This window comes from Triticum dicoccoides, chromosome 2B (genome assembly GCF_002162155.2).
Source record: "Triticum dicoccoides isolate Atlit2015 ecotype Zavitan chromosome 2B, WEW_v2.0, whole genome shotgun sequence".
NCBI classification, from domain to species: Eukaryota; Viridiplantae; Streptophyta; class Magnoliopsida; order Poales; family Poaceae; genus Triticum; species Triticum dicoccoides.
In genome coordinates this window covers 52,272,416-52,289,667 of record NC_041383.1, presented here as the reverse complement: position 1 = coordinate 52,289,667, position 17,252 = coordinate 52,272,416, and the positions used below count along the sequence as shown (strand labels likewise).

Genomic DNA, 17,252 nt, shown 5'->3' with positions numbered 1-17,252 from the left:
TCCTTCGATCCGGTCGCCGCTTGCGCCGGCCCGGCAGCCCTGGCCTCTGCGCGCGCCGTGCTCGCCTCGGCCGCCCTGGCCTCCGCCCGTGCCGCGCTCGCCCCGGCCGCCCTGGTCTTCGCTCGCGTCGTGTTCGCCTCGCGTTTTCCCTCGTCCACCTGTCCGCTGGATTGACGCGAGGAAGAGGACGACCTGCATATATTCAGTATATTCGGAGAATACTTTTTTTTACGGGTTGATTATATGGGGGTTTGAGTCTGTCCACGCCAGTGTCGGCCTGCATATACCCTTTTTCGCGAACTGCAAAAGACTTATGCCGGTCGGGATTTTACGCTAGAGATGCTCTAAACATGCTACAATCTAATATCAAACGATGGGTGTGGTGTTACAGTCCGCAGAGAGATTCGACGGCATACCCTGGGTCACCGACTGGCCTGCCTGGGCCTGGCCACACCATTACGTCCAGGGCTCTGACCTATGCATTTCAGCGGTACAAATAAAGAGAGAGAAATCAATTGATTCAACTAAAAAAGTGTCAGAACGTCCTTAAAAAGGATCATGTATGAGAATTTTATTATGTGGCTCACCTTTGTAGCAATATTTTCTTATGAGAATTTATATAGCAATATAATCTAATGTGATCGATTTACATAGTCTTCGGCGTAGCATGAAGACCTCTCATATATAATCTAATGAAAAGGAAGTAGTTTAATGTCACTAGCTTCGTTCTTACATAAATTGATCAAGCTAGAAAGAGATATTTTCACGGTAGCTTCTCTGTTGGGCGGTTATCTGCGCTGGCGCACCGACCCAACTATTGGGCCGGTCGAACGCCAGCCGCCCGATGCAGCGAGCAGGGACCGTCCGATCTGGCACTCAACCCCAACTCGTTCTTCTTCCTCTGGTCAAAGCTTCCAGAAAAATCGGCCCCCACCCCGCAGCCAATCTTCCTCCTCCCTGCCCCTGTGTGTGCGCTCCCGGCGAGCTCGCCGCTCCCTCCCCCCACCCCGACCCCCTCCTGATGCTGCTCATGGCTCGCTTCACCAACGGCAAACAGGCAACGCCGGAGCCCCGTCACCATGAACCGGCTCCACCGTCGCTTGTGCTGGTTGTAACTTTGCGCTGAGCGGTTGCAGAAAAAAAGGTACCCTCGTGGGATGCTCTTCTAGCACCGCCAGGTCACCGGTGTAGCAAGAAATACGATGGCCGGCGAGTTGCAACCGGCAACATTTTCAAAAGCTGGAAAAGGCAATTTAGAACGATACAACCAGCTGAAACGAAAGTTGCAACCGGCGTTTCGAAAAGCTACTACCGGCGATCAAAAAAGATGCAACGAGCTAAGCTGGAAAACCGGCGATTAAAAATGCTGGAACTGGTGTTTGGAAAAGATGCAATTGGCTTCTTGAAAGCTGCAACCGGCGATTCGGAAAGCTGCAACCGGCGATTTGGAAAGCTACTACCGGTGATCAAAAAAGATGCAAATGAGTTGAACAGAAGCTGGAACCGGCGATTAAAAATGTTGGAACTGGTGATTGGAAAAGATGCAACCGGCTCGTAAAAAAGCTGCAACCATTGATTTGAACTGGTAATGTAGAGATTTAATTGAGGCAGGGGGTCCCGGAGATGCAAAGGACATGCCCGTGGGTTGTAGCATGACCGGTTGTAGCAATTTTTGACACTGGTTGTAGCAAAGAATCGATGATGACCGTGGTGACCGGCGAGCTCTGGTGTTCCGCCAACAGGAGGTTGTAGCTCCCGGCGTTGCCGATTGCAGCTCCCCACGACGAGGTTGCAACTTCTGGCGCCAGTAGTGCCCACAACCGGCGGCCGTGGGCGTCGCCGTTGCAGCTCGCCGTGCAGTGGCCGTGGTCGTTGTTCCAGGAAGCCACCATCCTTATCGTAGCTTGCAGTGGCAAAGTAGGCTTGGGCGGTCGCGCTCAAGGGAGGGAGCGAGGGAGGAATGGAGGGAGGGAGCTGGGAGGTGGAGATGGACGGGGAAGCAGCATGTGTGGAGATAGAAGGAGATGGGGATGGAAGGAGCAACAGCAGGTGCGTGAAGGAAAAAGGAGGGGAACGAGTGGTCAGTGATGACGAACGGAAAAGGATAAGGTCGCGACGAGCGGTGCGTATGGTAGCTGTGCTAGGCGAGCGAGCGGTGTGACCGGCTGAACATTCGGCCGGTCCGCCGTTCCTAAACATTTTCCTTCTCTGTTTATGTACACGCGTTCATTTTTTTTTCTTTTTGATTTGAGGGTACACGTGTTCATTTCTGGTTCTGGCACTGTGTGAAACGTAACGGTGGCTACACAACGTAACAGTGAACTTGAAGATGCGCCCTCAGCCGTTGGATCCTCCTGCTCGGGCCCCGTTACCTGACGGTGTGAGGCTCCGAGCCTCCGACGACTCCCGCGCCGTCCGCCGCGCCCGCTTGCCTTCTCCCCGGCCGGCATCGAACGCCTCCAGCAGTCCCCTCGCCCGCCACACGCCACCTCCAGAGCCCGTGCGGCTCGGTGGCAACGCCACCACTGGCCGCCGCCTGCCCGCCGACGCCGCGCGAGCCTCGCCTAGATTTCCTCCGTCCGGATCTGCAGCCTGCGGCTCGCTGGATTTGCTCTCGTCCGCTGCCTCCTCCGCGGCGGCCCCAGCAAAAATTCGATGGGCAGGCCAACCCTCACTTCGACGGCGTGGAAGACGAGTGAGTGAGCAGTAGTTGCCGGTGAGTTCTGCCGTAGATTCCTAATTTTCCATGCTAAATTGGATGAAATACGCCAAAAGAATCCAGTTTTCAATGCTGTGTTGCCCCATTCAGATTCAGTTATGAAGCATGTTAGGGCCACACGAAATTTCTCCCCAGTGTGGAGACTTGTTATCTTCTCTGAACTTCTTGAACCTGCTTAGCAGTTGTAGGTTGGGTAGGGTGACGCTGGGGACATGCTGGATGCTTCGTTTGGTGATTTCGTTAATGAAATCGGAGAGAACCCCCTCTTTTGATTAAAAAGAACACGAAATTGCAATGCAGAATCAGTTTGCTCTTTGTGGTCTTGGGTCGACGCTATCAAATCTCAAAACTTCAGTGGACGTCAGTGGATTGGTTTGTCTTCGTGTCCGCAGGTTACAATCACGGTATGAGCATGAGCCAGGACTAGTCTTACAGCATCTTTGTGTCGCTGTCAAAATAATTGTCACTTTTGCTCTTGGAATTTATATTTTGCTCACTGCAATTCTACTAGTGACAGCACATTACTCAGCCTGCACACGTTTTCTTTCTCAAGTCTTTGTTTTATTCTTCTACTTTTCTTTACCCTTGCATCACGTTCAGGGTGAGATGACCTGTATCAAGTCAAGTCAACTTAGTCGAGCTTAACTCCAGGCCCATTCCTTCCAGCAGAAAAAAATCTTTAAATGGCCTTCACGCACAAAGGTAGATCACCCAAGCTCCAGTCTAAACCACTCCAACTCCTTGGTTCTTCCACATCCTGTAAACTGGAATCATGCCCTCAATGTTTACTCTACTCTATATTTTACTCATCCTTTTCTCCGTCAGGACTACAATACTCGAAGCAGCACAAGCAAACAAGTCGGAGATTGATCGCCAGGCCCTCCTCTGCTTCAAGTCCGGCATCAGCTCTTATCCCCTTGGTATCCTAGACTCATGGAGCAACAACTCACTTAACTTTTGCGGCTGGAAAGGGGTCACTTGCGGCACAAAGTTTCCACCCCGGGTGGTCTCTCTTAACTTCAACTATGCTCGTCTCAGTGGGAAGTTATCTGGATGCCTGGGCAACTTGACATTTCTATCCAGGATGAACCTTGCCTATAATAATCTTTCGGGAACTATCCCTGAAGACTTGGGTATGCTTCCAAACCTCCATACACTGAATCTTGCCGGCAGCTATCTTCAAGGTAACATCCCCATTTCCTTAGGCGCTAGCAATTCACTTAGCTATGTCAATCTTGGAAACAACACTCTAACAGGCGGCATCCCTCTCTCATTGACCAATTGCTCCTCACTCAACACACTTATATTGTCACGTAATAACCTCTCTGGAGAGATCCCTTCTACTTTGTTTGATAACTTATCTAAGCTTACTAAGGTTGATCTCCAGAAGAATTCTTTTACTGGTCTCATCCCACGTTTCCATAAGGTCACAGCACTCAAATTTCTTTGCCTGACAGAGAACTTCCTCTCTGGAAACATACCTCTTTCAATAGGAAATGTTTCTTCCCTCACTTCTATATTGCTCGGCCAAAATAAGCTATCAGGATTAATTCCAGAAACTATAGGTCACACTACAAAACTGCTTGAGCTTGACCTAAGTTTCAACAGTTTATCAGGTAATGTCCCGGTTTCCCTGTATAACATGTCATCACTCAAAAACTTTAGTGTTGGCAGCAATGGCCTTGTTGGACAGTTACCATCTTACATTGGTCACTCACTACCAACCCTCCGGTCCCTAATTATGGGAAGCAACAGGCTGGAGGGCTTGATCCCTACTTCACTAGCCAACATGTCAAATCTTCAAATGCTTGATCTTTCAGACAACTCGCTAAATGGCCGTGTCCCATCTCTTGGTTCTTTGGCAAACTTGAGTCAGTTAGTTTTGGGGAGCAACTTGCTAGAAGCACATGACTGGTCATTTCTTACATCTCTAGCAAATTGCACCCAGCTTACAAAGTTGTCCTTGGAAGGGAATGGTTTGAATGGCAGCTTACCTGCAGCAGTTGTTAATCTTTCCACGAGGCTGCAAGATTTGTCGCTTGGGTCAAACCAAATTTCAGGCTCCATACCTGTTGAAATTAGCAATCTTGTTAATCTCACATCTCTTAGGATGGAAAGTAATTTTCTTTCTGGAAGCATACCTTCTACCATTGGAAAGCTGCAAAACCTATATGTCCTAAATCTATCAAAGAACAAATTATCAGGTCAGATCCCTCCCTCAGTCGGTGACATTACTCAACTGGGCAAGCTTTATCTTGATGATAACAACTTGAGTGGAAACATACCTGATAGTTTAGGTCAGTGCAAGGGACTTCTTGAACTAAACTTGTCTACTAACAGCCTTGATGGGTCAATACCAGTCAAACTTTTTGATCGCCCTCCACTTTCCTTGGGTGTGGACTTTTCGTACAACAAGCTCATAGGAGAAATACCATCAGAAGTTGGTAATTTGGCAAATCTTGCTCTTTTGAATGTTTCCAACAATATGTTGTTTGGAACGATTCCTGAAGCTCTTGGAAGCTGTCTTACTTTATTGTTCTTGCGCATGGAGAAAAACATGCTTGAAGGGCAAATTCCTCAAAGTTTCAGGAAGTTGCGGTCCATCCAGCAGATTAATCTAGCTCGAAATAATTTATCTGGTTCAGTGCCATACTTCTTTGGCGACTTCACTTTGTTGGACAAGCTGGATCTATCATACAACAACTTTGAAGGGCAAATTCCCTCTGGTGGATGCTTTAGGAACTCGAGTATGGTAGTTTTGGATGGCAATAAGATGTTGTGTGCAAGAGTCTCCATGCTAGGGCTTCGAATTTGTGATGACACCCAGACAAAGAACCATGTGCCTTTGCTAAGAATAGTAATGATAATTACACCGCTAATTGCTGGTGTGTTACTGTTATGTTTGGTTGTCACTGTTTGGAAAAGAAGGGCGCAACTTACATTTCCAAGGTGTAATAAGATTCCCGGTGTGTTATGTTTAGTTGCCAACCGGAAGAAAAGAGAAGCAGTTGCCAACCAGAAGATAAGAGAAGTGGTTGCATGTTCTAACCACAAGGAGACTCTGAAGAAGATATCATATGGTGACATTCTGAAAGCTACCAACTGGTTTTGTTCGGTCCATACTATCAGCTCAACCTGTACCGGATCAGTTTATGTCGGTAGGTTCAAGTCTGACAGGAGCCTAGTTGCTATCAAAGTATTCAACCTGAATGAGCCTGGTGGATATGGTAGTTACTTTACCGAGTGTGAGGTGCTACGAAGCACCCGCCACCGGAATATAATGCGGCCTATGACCCTATGCTCGACACTTGATTCAAAAAACCATGAGTTCAAAGCACTGGTCTTCAAGTTCATGGTTAATGGCAGCCTTGACAGATGGTTGCACTCTGAGCAGCACAATGTAATCCCAGACAGAGTGCTAAGCTTTGGCCAGAGGATATGCATAGCAACAGATGTCGCTTCTGCTCTGGATTATGTTCACAACCAACTGACGCCTCCTTTGATCCACTGTGATTTGAAGCCACACAATGTCCTTTTGGACGATAACATGACGGCACGGCTCAGTGACTTTGGCTCAGCAAAGTTTCTATTACCAGGCCAGGTTATTCGTAAAAGCCTGGTTGATGTCGGAGGGACTATTGGGTACATAGCACCTGGTGAGTTTACTTTTCCAAATCTCCAATTAAATAGTTTATCTTGTAGATATATATACTGTTTCACGTGTACAGCGCATTTTTTCCCTTCATGTATGTATGCATGGTTTATTGAGTATTTGAGTGCATTTGCAGAGTACGGGCTGGGCTGCAAGATCTCTGTAGGAGCTGACGTGTATAGTTTTGGAGTGCTTCTGCTAGAGTTGCTTACCGGAAAACGACCAACCGATGATATGTTCATCGATGGGCTCACCCTTCCCATTTTCTCTGAATCCATGTTCCCTGGCCTAGTTGCGGAGATGCTAGATCCTCATATGGCGCATGAGGAGCATCAAGGGTGCGTAGAAGCATGGATGCAGAGATATATTGTCCCGTTGGTTGCTCTGGGGCTGTCATGTACTGTGGAATCTCCAAAGGACAGACCTGGAATGAAAGATGTTTGTGCAAAACTTTCTTCTCTCAGAGACGACTTTCTGGAACGCCATCATGACGATTGACTAATATTTGAGCTCTGTTAGAGCATGCTGATTTGTTATCGTTAAGAATGTAATTTGGCATAATCCTTTGTTGCGGGTTTGCTGATTATTTTCATTTTGATCTTAAGGTGTATGTATGGCGAAATTCCTTAGTAGCATAAACTGTACTGTTTATATCAAGGTATTTTTCTGTCAAATCTTACATCCAGTTTAATATCATAAATCCTTCTTTTTGGGTTAACTATTGGCTGTATATAGTTTCTGAAATGAGACGTAGCTGACACTCAACTTTTGAAACCAGTCAGATTTGGCCCCTTATAAATACAGTATAAAACACTAAAAATAGTGAAAACAATAGAAAATATGGAAAATGGAAAGACGCTTTGGAATGGGAACGTTTTATTCTAGAAATCATGAAATAAATATAAATAAATGGAGATAAAATATTTGAAGAATGGAAAAGAACAGGAAATGTAAAAAGGAAGTTGAGAAACGTATAAGACGAATCATGCAACATGTAATTTTTTCCATGAATGCTTAGAAGACATTTATGAAGCATCAGGAAACATGCAACATGTATTTTTTTCCCCCAGATATGATTTGCAGTGAGCAACGGTTAGCTACTGAAAGTGCCAACTATCCTTTGCTGCAGGTTTGCTGAATTATTCTTATTTTGATCTTGAGGTGTATGTATGGCGAAATTCATGTACTTATTAATTTGTAAACTGTACTGTATTATATCAAATTGTTATTCTGTCAAATCTTACATCCAGTTTAATAACACAAATCCTTCTTTTTCAGTTAACTATTGGCTGAATTAGTTTTGGTCCCTGAAGTCTGAAATGCGATGTAGTAGTTGACACTCAACTTACGAAACCAGATAGATTTTCGGCCCCTTGCAAAAGAAGGTGGTAAAAATAGTGAACAAATTAGGAAGTATGGAAAATGGAAACAAGCTTTGGAAAGGGAACATTTATTCTAGAAATCATGAAATAAATAGACATAAAATATTGGAAGAATGGAACACAGCAGGAAATGAAAAAAAAAAGAGGAAGTTTAGAAACGTTTACAACGGATCATGAAACATGTTTTCTTTTTCATGAATACTTAGAAACATTTATCAAGCATCAGGAGACATGACCATTTCTTTTCATGAATGCTCTTAGAGATTTATGAAGTTCTAAGCATGAATGATTATCATTTTTATTTTCAGTGCTCCAAATCACCTCTTCACCAGAGAAAACAACATGTTTTCTCTTCTAACTAAGCAAAAATTCATGTGAAGTTCGATGTTAACAGAGTCAATATGATGATTATTAGTTTGTTTTAATAAATGGCTTTTTTGGTGTGGATTTTTGGGACATAGGTCTCGATTCAGCATTTTAAAAAAATAGTGAAAGATGTTAACAAAATATGAAACTTTTTGGCGAGAACCATATTCTAGCATAATACTCAATTTAAAGTTTCAAGACAAAATGAGTCATGTCGTATTATGAGCGAAAAAAAACACAGCTACAAAAACAATGGATAGCGGCTTTTATATGAGTAGGGCGTTTCGGTGTCCAGGCTCATCTGCACCCGCTTAGAAAAAAAGAGTAAAATTTAAAAAAAATCAAAAAATTCCAATTTGTTTTGTGCGGTAGAAAATTTGATGCGTGAGGCCTGCTCCAAATTTTAAATCATTTCGACATCTGAGCAGCTCTCAGCAAAAAAGACAAATCGGGCCAAAACAGTACATGAATAGTAAACACTTTTTTACAGGCCCCCAATTTCTCTTTTTTGTCGAGAGCTCCTCAGATGTCCAAATGATTTGAAAATTGAAGCGGGCCTCACGAATCAAATTGTCTACTGCACAAATTTGTTTTTGGAATTTTTCTAGTATTTGTTTCGAATTTTTTCGTCAACGCGGGTGAAGATGAGCTCAGATGGAGAGATGGATTTTCGCTTTTATATAGTACTCCATTCATTCCAGAATGTAGTGCATATTTTGGTTTATAAAAGTCAAACATGTCTTTGTTTGACCAAATTTAAGGAAAAATAATCAACATTCATAATACAAACTTTGTATCAATAGATTCATCCTAAAGTGTAAATTTATATTCTATTTATTTATTATTTAGATGCTTAGTCAAACAAAAAACATGTTTGACTTCAAATAATCAAAATATGCACTATATTGTGGAATGGATGGAATATTGATTTTGTTGTATTTTGCTTGGAATATATACGACATTGCCCATTTTGTTCTAAACTTTAAACATTAGTACTATGCTAGACCATGCATGCTGCCGAAATGTTTCAAATATATTTGACTATTTAAAATAACAATTTCTTTTGTTTCCTCTCCTAACCCTAAGCGGCTAGGACAAACTCTCGCCTCGAGGCTTCACCGCCGAGCTTGTGGATTCACCTCCCATCTGCCTAACCTTTCGGCTGCTGATGGCGGAGAGGGGAACCTTGCGCCTCCTTTCGGGTTAGTAGTTTAGGTTAGGTTTTCTTGTCCTCGCAGGCGCGGCGCTCGGACGGCCGGCGACACTTCTTTTTCGAGTTTGTCTTCCGGATTTTGATTTTTCTTAAGTTCGTCTGTCTGGACGTAGTCGACGAAACTCCAACATAGATTCCCGTCATTTCCTTGGGACGGTGAGGTTACGATTTATCCTCATGTGGTGAGATTTAATGTGAGGTGTTTCAGATCTATGCAAGGGTTCAACGGCAACATCTACGGCTCCAGGACGCTGGTCCTTAAGGGGCACCTGCACGAATACTTTGTGATTGTCATCGACAAGGTCAAACCGGCTCCCGTAGGGAACTGGTGAGAACGGCGCGTCGACAGCTTGTTCGATGGCAGTAGTGGTCCTTCGATGGTCTCGGAATCTTAATGTAATTTTTATTATGTTATAAAGATGTTTTGTACTTCCGGTGAACTTTTATAACATATCTGATGTTTTTTTTTGGAAAAAGTGAGAATTATTGGAAATATTGTAATCTACTCCGAGACCATCTTTTTGTACTCGCGTTCATTTCTGGCTCTGGTAGTTGCTCAAATGTTTCTTAAAAAAAATAGTTAGTCCGTAATGTGACGGTAACAGTAAACTCGAAGATGCTCGGACTCCGTTACCTGACGACGGTATGAGGCTCTGAGCCTCCGGCGACTCCCCCGCCGTCCGCCGCACCCGCTTGCCTTCTCCCCGGCCGCCGCCGGCATCGAAGGCCTCCAGCAGTTCCTCGCCGCCTCGACACGCGGCTGCCACCTCCCGAGTCCGTGCGACTCGGTGGCAACGCCACCACTTGCCGTCCCCGCCGCGGGCCTCCCCTAGGGTTTCTCCTTCCGGATGCGCAGCCCGCGGCTGGACGGATTCGCTCTCGCCCGCCTCGGACCTCGTAGAGTCGAACCCCAGCAGCCATTTCCTTTGCTTCGGCGGCGTGGAAGACAGACGAGTGAGCCAACACAAGTGCCCTGTATGCCGTAAGTAAAGTCCTGCAGCTAGATTCCCAATTTACCGTGCTAAATTGGATGAAGTGCAGTTACCTGCAAATTTTTCGTTGTTCCAAGCTGCGTTACCCCCCATTCAGATTCAGTTATGAAGCTTGTTGGTGCATCATGAAATTGTCATTCTGAATCACTTTGTGTGCTCTATGAAGAAATGTCTAATCACTTTGTGTGGTTCAGGCTTGTTTATGTGTTCTAACGACTCCAGCATCAGTCAATGGCTTGGTCTGCCTTCGTGCCGCCTCTGGGTTTGCTCATCCTGTCTGTTTGATGTGGGCTCCTCTTCTAATTTTTATTTTGCTTACTGCAATTCTACTGGCCACAATCCATTAATTACTCGGCCTGCACACGTTTTCTTCCACAAATCTATGCACACAATTCGTTGGCAGCGTTATGGTGTGAGAAAGGCAGCCATGGTGGCTGCCATAGCCAGTGAAGGAGAAAGGGTGGATTTGAGGAGAAAGAAGAAGGGGAAGAGGTGATGCTGGCAATTCCTTTCGTCTACGGTATATACCTAACGCCTACAATTCAATCGTCTGGTATTATCATGTCGAGAGGAATATGTTTGGAACATTTCATTTTGGCAGCCATCTCTTTTGAATCTATCAGGTAGTTCATGTGGAGGAGGTTCGACGATGTGGATAGCTGGATCCTGACTGCAAAATGTTGTGGACCAATAATTGATTTTCCTGCAGCACGACAAAGATGGACGGACAAGTCTTTGGCTTGCCCCGTTTCTTCTCCTTGGTGACTGAATCAAGTGCAGTTACCTAGTACAAATTTTTCCATTGTTCCATGCTGCCTTACCCCGTTCAGATTCAGTTATGAAGCATGTTGGTGCATCACGAAATCGCAATTCAGAATCACTTTGTGTGGTTCAGGCTTGTTTATGTGTTCTGAGTCGATGCCACCAAGTCTGACGACTCCAGCATCAGTCAATAGCTTGGTTTGCCTTGGTGTCGCCTATGGGTTTGCTCATCGTGTCTGTTTGGACGACTTCAGGACTAGTCTCGCAGCATCCTTGTGTTACTGTCAAAATAATTCACCTTTCCTCTTCTAGTTTTTATTCTGCTTACTGTGATTCTACTAGTCACAATCCATTGCTCCCCTGCACACGTTTTCTTCCACAGATCTTTGTATCATTCTTCTACTATTCTTTACCCTTGCATCACGTTCAGGGAACCAGGGCCCACCATTGTTTGTTAAGCAAGTCAAGTCAATAGTCTAGCATAACTCCAGGCCCATTCCTTCCGGCAGACAAATCCTTTGAATGGCATCCACATTCTACACACAAGATCTCCCAAGCTCCAACCTAAAGTTCTCCCAACTTCTTGGTTCTTCCACATCCTGTAAACTCTGAATATCATGCCCTCATTTTTGTCTCTGCTCTGTATTTTGCTCATTCTTTTCTCCTTCAACACTACAACACTCAAAGCAGCGCAAGAAAACAAGTCCGAGATTGATCGCCAAGCCCTCCTTTGCTTCAAGTCTGGCATCAATTCTTATCCCCTTGGCATCCTAAATTCATGGAGTGATGACTCACTTCACTTTTGTAGCTGGAAAGGGGCCATTTGCAGCTCAAAGTTCCCACCCCGGGTGGTCTCACTTAATGTTGACCGGTATGAAGGCCTGGCCCATCTTCACTGTTAGTATAGGGCCCAAGCCCATGTGTGTGACCTAGATGAGAGCAACCAGAGTTATATGCGTGTGTGACACACGGGAGTAGGAGTCAGCCGCCAGACACACCAAACCACATGTATGCGGGTATGCCTCTCTCGTTCTACATGGTATCGGAGAGCTGGGGCGAGGGAGGAAGGCGCCGGCGGTAGAGTCGCCAGCGAGGCGGCGGGGTCCGGCGGAGGACGAAGGCGGCGGAGCTGGGCGCGGGCTGCTGGAGAGGAGCACGTGGCGCGGCTGCGCGGAGGTGCAGATGTGCAGTGAGGTGTGTGCGTGTGGAGCTGTTGTTGAGCTTCTGCTGCTGGTGCTAGTGGAGAAGGAAGTGTTGCTTGTAGCTGCGGTAGAGAGAAGGGTGCGGCTGCTGTTGGGGGTTGGTAGAGGAAGAAGAGGAGGTGACATTGCTGCTGCTCGCCAGAGGAGGAGGCTGGCTGAACTGCAGGTGGTGCTGCTGCTTGCAGGTGCTGGGTGCTGTTGGTGTAAGTTTTTTTTCCGCTGCTGATTGAAGAAGAAGAAGAGGGGAGGCAATCATGGGGGCTGAACTCACTGCTGCTCTAGAGAAACTTGCGCAGCTCATGACTGCGAAGGCCGAGGGGTTACCTCCTGCAAGTGGCGCCATCATTGTGCCCCACGCAGATCAGGTGTTCAAGCTTGAGCTCATGCCAAATGATGTCAAGCTGAATGGCGTGAGCAGCTACCTGAGCTGGTCGAGGCGCGCCTTGTTGATCTTGAAGACAAAGGGTCTGACGGAGTATGTTCTTGGAACGGTTGAAGAACCGGCTGACAAGGCGAGCCCAGAATGGAAGAAGTGGAGTGTCACCGACTCTCTGATTTTGGCCTGGATGTTGAACTCCTTGATTCCAGCCATTGCCATGTCTGTTGAGGCATTGCCAACTGCTTCTGCTATGTGGAGCATGTTGTTCACAAGGTATTCTGGTAGGGGAAACCTGATGCTCATGTCTCAAATTGAAGACAAGATTCATGCTGTTCGTCAAGGTGACAGAAGCGTGCTGGTGTATGTGAATGAGCTGCAACACCTTTGGGCAGATCTGGATCAGTGTGATCCCCTTGAGATTCCACATGCAGAGTCCATGGAGCTTGCCAGGAAGTGGGTTGAGCGCAGGCGTGTGGTGCAGTTTCTAAAGGGCCTAGATCAAGCTTTTGAGAGTAGACATGCTGCGATGCTACATCAGCCGACACTTGTGACCCTTGATGAGGCCATTGCTGCGATGTCCCAAGAAGAGGTACGCTTGCAGTCGAGAAGGGGAGTTGGAAATGAATCTGCTTATAGGGTGGCTGACCAGCGAGGGGTGTGTCACAATTGTGGTCAACCAGGGCATATCAGCCGTTTTTGCATTGGACCTAGGAACGTCAGAGGCCGAGGGTACAGTGGTGGCAGTAGCAGCCGAGGTGGTTGGAATGTGAGTCGTGGTCGGAATGGGAGTGGCGGTTCTTGGAATGCTCCCCATTGGAATGCTCCTAAGGCAAATGTAGCTGCTTCAGCTGCAGGGAAGAAGCCTGTAGGAGGACAGGAGACTGCTCCCAGCTATGCCAACTTTGTTGATACAAATGAAGGTAACATTGAACACGCATCAATCGCAGCCCATAAAATAAACTCTGAATGGGTGCTTGACTCTGGAGCATCACAACATGTTGCTGGAGACTTTAATGAGTTTACATCTTATGTTCCACACTCTCTTGCACATCAGAAAAACATTCACACAGCAGATGGCACAGCCCAACCCATCATAGGTGTTGGGACAGTCAACTGCACGCCGAGTCTTGAATTATCCTCAGTGTTGCATGTGCCCGCTTTTCCTGTGAACTTAGTGTCCTTGAGTGCTTTGGTTGACCAAATAGATTGCCGAATAATTCTTGACAAAGTTGTGTTCTTGATCCAGGAGAGATTGACGGGCAGGAGTCTTGGGACTGGAACAAGGCGTAGGGGGCTGTGGTACATGGACCGCAGCATGCCGGGCCAGGAGGGATTGCACATGCTAGCTGCAATTGCTGAGGATAAGGGGATTAGAGCACTGATCCATCACTGTAGGATGGGACATGTGTCTTTTGACAAAATGTATCAAGTATTTCCTGATGTAATGAGTGGTGTGGACAAGAGCAAGCTGAAATGTGATGCGTGTGAGTTTGCTAAACATACCAGAAACTCGTATGTGAGTAAGGGGATCAGGATCATCTCTCCTTTTGTGTTGATCCACTCTGATGTATGGACATGTCCAGTGTTATCTGTCAGTGGTATGAAGTACTTTGTTACGTTCATTGATTGTCATTCTCGGATGACTTGGGTCTATCTTATGAAACATAAAGATGAAGTGTTTCAGTGTTTCAAAGTCTTTTATCCACTTGTTCAGACTCAATTTAATGTGAAAATTCAAGCACTCAGATCTGACAATGGCACCGAATATGTTAACAAGGCCATTGGTTCCTTCATGTCAGACAAGGGCATCCTGCATCAAACATCTTGCCCGGACACACCTCCTCAGAATGGGGTGGCAGAGAGGAAAAATCGCCACCTGCTGGAGGTGGCCCGTGCATTGATGTTCACCATGAATGTGCCCAAGTTTCTGTGGAGTGAAGCTGTCATGATGGCCACCTTCTTGATCAACCGCACACCATCCCGGGTGACAGGTATGAAATCACCGTGTGAGTTGGTTTTCACAGAAAATAAATTCCCAGTCCCCCCCCAAGGTGTTCGGTTGCACTTGTTTTGTTCGTGATCACAGGCCATCAGTCAACAAACTGGATCCTCGGGCAGTCAAGTGTATTTTTATTGGGTATTCTTCAGGACAAAGAGGGTACAAATGTTGGAGTCCGTCTGAGAGGAGGACATTTGTGAGCATGGATGTTACGTTCCGTGAATCGGAACCCTTTTATGGTGAGCAAACTGACCTAAGCGTCTTGTTTGAAGAACTTGACCAATGTCTCCAACCGGAAATTGGTCAAGAGGGGGAGAGCAGTGATAGTGATAATGATAACTGTGGTGGTGCCGATTCAGTGCTGCAGCAACCAATCGAGGGTGATATTCCAGTACAGGGAAGCGAACAGCAGCCCCAAAAAATGATAACACCACAGAGTGAAGGACCGATTGTGACTGATGGGGTGCCAGTCAGGCAAGCGGTGCTCCCACCCAGATCGGTTGTGTACCGAGGTGGATGGTAGAGCAAGAGCAGCTAAAGGTGTATTCACGGAAGCAAGGTGATGCTTCTCATAGGTGGCAGAAGGTGAATGAGGAGCGTAATCCTCAAGTATATTCAAGACGACAGCATCATGTTCAGGGAGAGCAGCCAACACAGATGCAGGGGGAGCAACAAGGTAGCAATGCAAGCTCAGTTGACACAGAGGACTTGCCAATTGCTTTGAGAAAAGGTACTCGAGAAAAAGCAGGGATACCCGGGCCAAAGTATGGGTTCGATGCCAATGATATTGGAAATTATGTTTCCTATGAAGCATTATCTCCAGCCCACAAATCATTTGTTGCTTCTCTTCAGCTGGTGTCTCTTCCAACTGATTGGAAGGCAGCAAAAGTGGATCCAAAGTGGCGAGCAGCTATGATAGAGGAGCTGGAGGCATTAAGTAAGAACAAGACATGGGTACTAACACCTCTTCCAAGAGGAAAGAAGGCAGTTAGCTGCAAGTGGGTATACACTGTGAAGTAGAATGCAGAAGGGAAGATTGAAAGGTACAAAGCAAGGCTTGTGGCGAGGGGGTACAGCCAGACCTACGGCATTGACTATGATGAGACCTTTGCTCCAGTAGCAAAGATGAACACTGTGAGGATTCTGATCTCCTGTGCAGCAAATTTCGGGTGGCCTTTACACCAACTTGATGTGAAGAATGCCTTCTTGCATGGGGACTTGAAGGAGGAGGTATACATGGATATTCCACCTGGGTTCTCAACTTCTGAGACTGCTGGTAAGGTATGCAGGCTAAAGAAAGCTCTTTATGGACTGAAACAGTCTCCAAGAGCTTGGTTTGACAGATTTAGACGGGCTGTGCGTGGCATGGGGTATGGACAATGCAATGGTGATCATACATTGTTTTATAGACACTCTAAAGGAAAAATGACCATCCTTGCAGTTTATGTTGATGATATCATTGTCACCGGCGATGATGACATAGAGATAGCAAGGTTAAAGGGGTGTCTGAGTAAGGCATTCGAAGTTAAAGATCTTGGTCGACTCAAGTACTTCCTTGGTATAGAAGTGGCAAGGTCTGGAAAAGGAATAGCTCTTTCTCAAAGAAAGTATACCCTGGATCTCCTCTGTAATGTTGGCATGTTGGGTTGTCGAGGTGCTGCAACCCCAATTGATCAAAATCATAAAGTGACCGCCCAATCAGGTGATCTGGTAAATAAAGAAAAATATCAGCGATTGGTGGGAAGATTATTGTACTTGTGTCATACACGACCAGACATTGCATTTGCAGTAAGTGTTGTGAGCAGATATATGCATGAGCCTAGGAGTGAACATCTCGAGGCAGTATATAGAATCCTGAGATACTTGAAGGGTTCTCCTAGGAAAGGATTGATATACAAGAGTCATGGACATCTTGTCGTGGATGGTTATTGTGATGCTGATTGCGCCAGCTGTCTGGATGACAGGAGATCAACCTCAGGCCATTGTGTTTTCGTAGGAGGAAATCTAGTGTCTTGGAGAAGCAAGAAACAACCCGTTGTTTCCAAATCAACCGCAGAGGATAAATATAGAGCCATGTCTCAGGGATTGAGTGAGTTATTATGGACAAGAAATCTATTAGGAGAGTTGAAGATATTGAAGACCAATTGTATGAATGTATGGTGCGACAACAAGTCGGCAATTAGCATAGCAAACAACCCAGTTCAACATGATAGAACCAAACATGTGGAGATTGACAGATTCTTTATCAAAGAAAAACTGGATGCTAGGATTATCAAGATAGAGTATGTGAGTTCAGGACAACAAATTGCAGATTGCTTGACTAAAGGACTGGGAACTAGAGAATGCAGTTCAGCATGTGACAAGATGGGAATGATAGATATCTACCACCCATCTTGAGGGGGAGTGTTGACCGGTATGAAGGCCTGGCCCATCTTCACTGTTAGTATAGGGCCCAAGCCCATGTGTGTGACCTAGATGAGAGCAACCAGAGTTGTATGCGTGTGTGACACACGGGAGTAGGAGTCAGCCGCCAGACACACCAAACCACATGTATGCGGGTATGCCTCTCTCGTTCTACACTTAACC

The 17,252-nt window shown here is 46.0% G+C and overlaps 1 protein-coding gene across 5 annotated transcripts; it reads left to right on the top strand.

The window, feature by feature from the left end:
• The first annotated feature begins 2,363 nt into the window (after positions 1–2,363).
• Positions 2,364–7,045, top strand: LOC119362096 (receptor kinase-like protein Xa21). 5 transcript variants are annotated; one of them, XM_037627282.1, is made up of 3 exons: positions 2,364–2,716; positions 3,320–6,375; positions 6,508–7,045. In XM_037627282.1, exons 2-3 carry the CDS (start codon positions 3,492–3,494, stop codon positions 6,867–6,869), a joined length of 3,246 nt encoding a protein of 1,081 aa, XP_037483179.1. In that variant the 5' UTR covers positions 2,364–2,716; positions 3,320–3,491; the 3' UTR covers positions 6,870–7,045. The 5 variants fall into 5 exon arrangements, with proteins under 5 accessions (XP_037483179.1, XP_037483177.1, XP_037483178.1 ...); XM_037627280.1 differs by having other exon boundaries at positions 2,902–6,375; XM_037627281.1 differs by having other exon boundaries at positions 2,364–3,123.
• Positions 7,046–17,252: the final 10,207 nt, after the last annotated feature.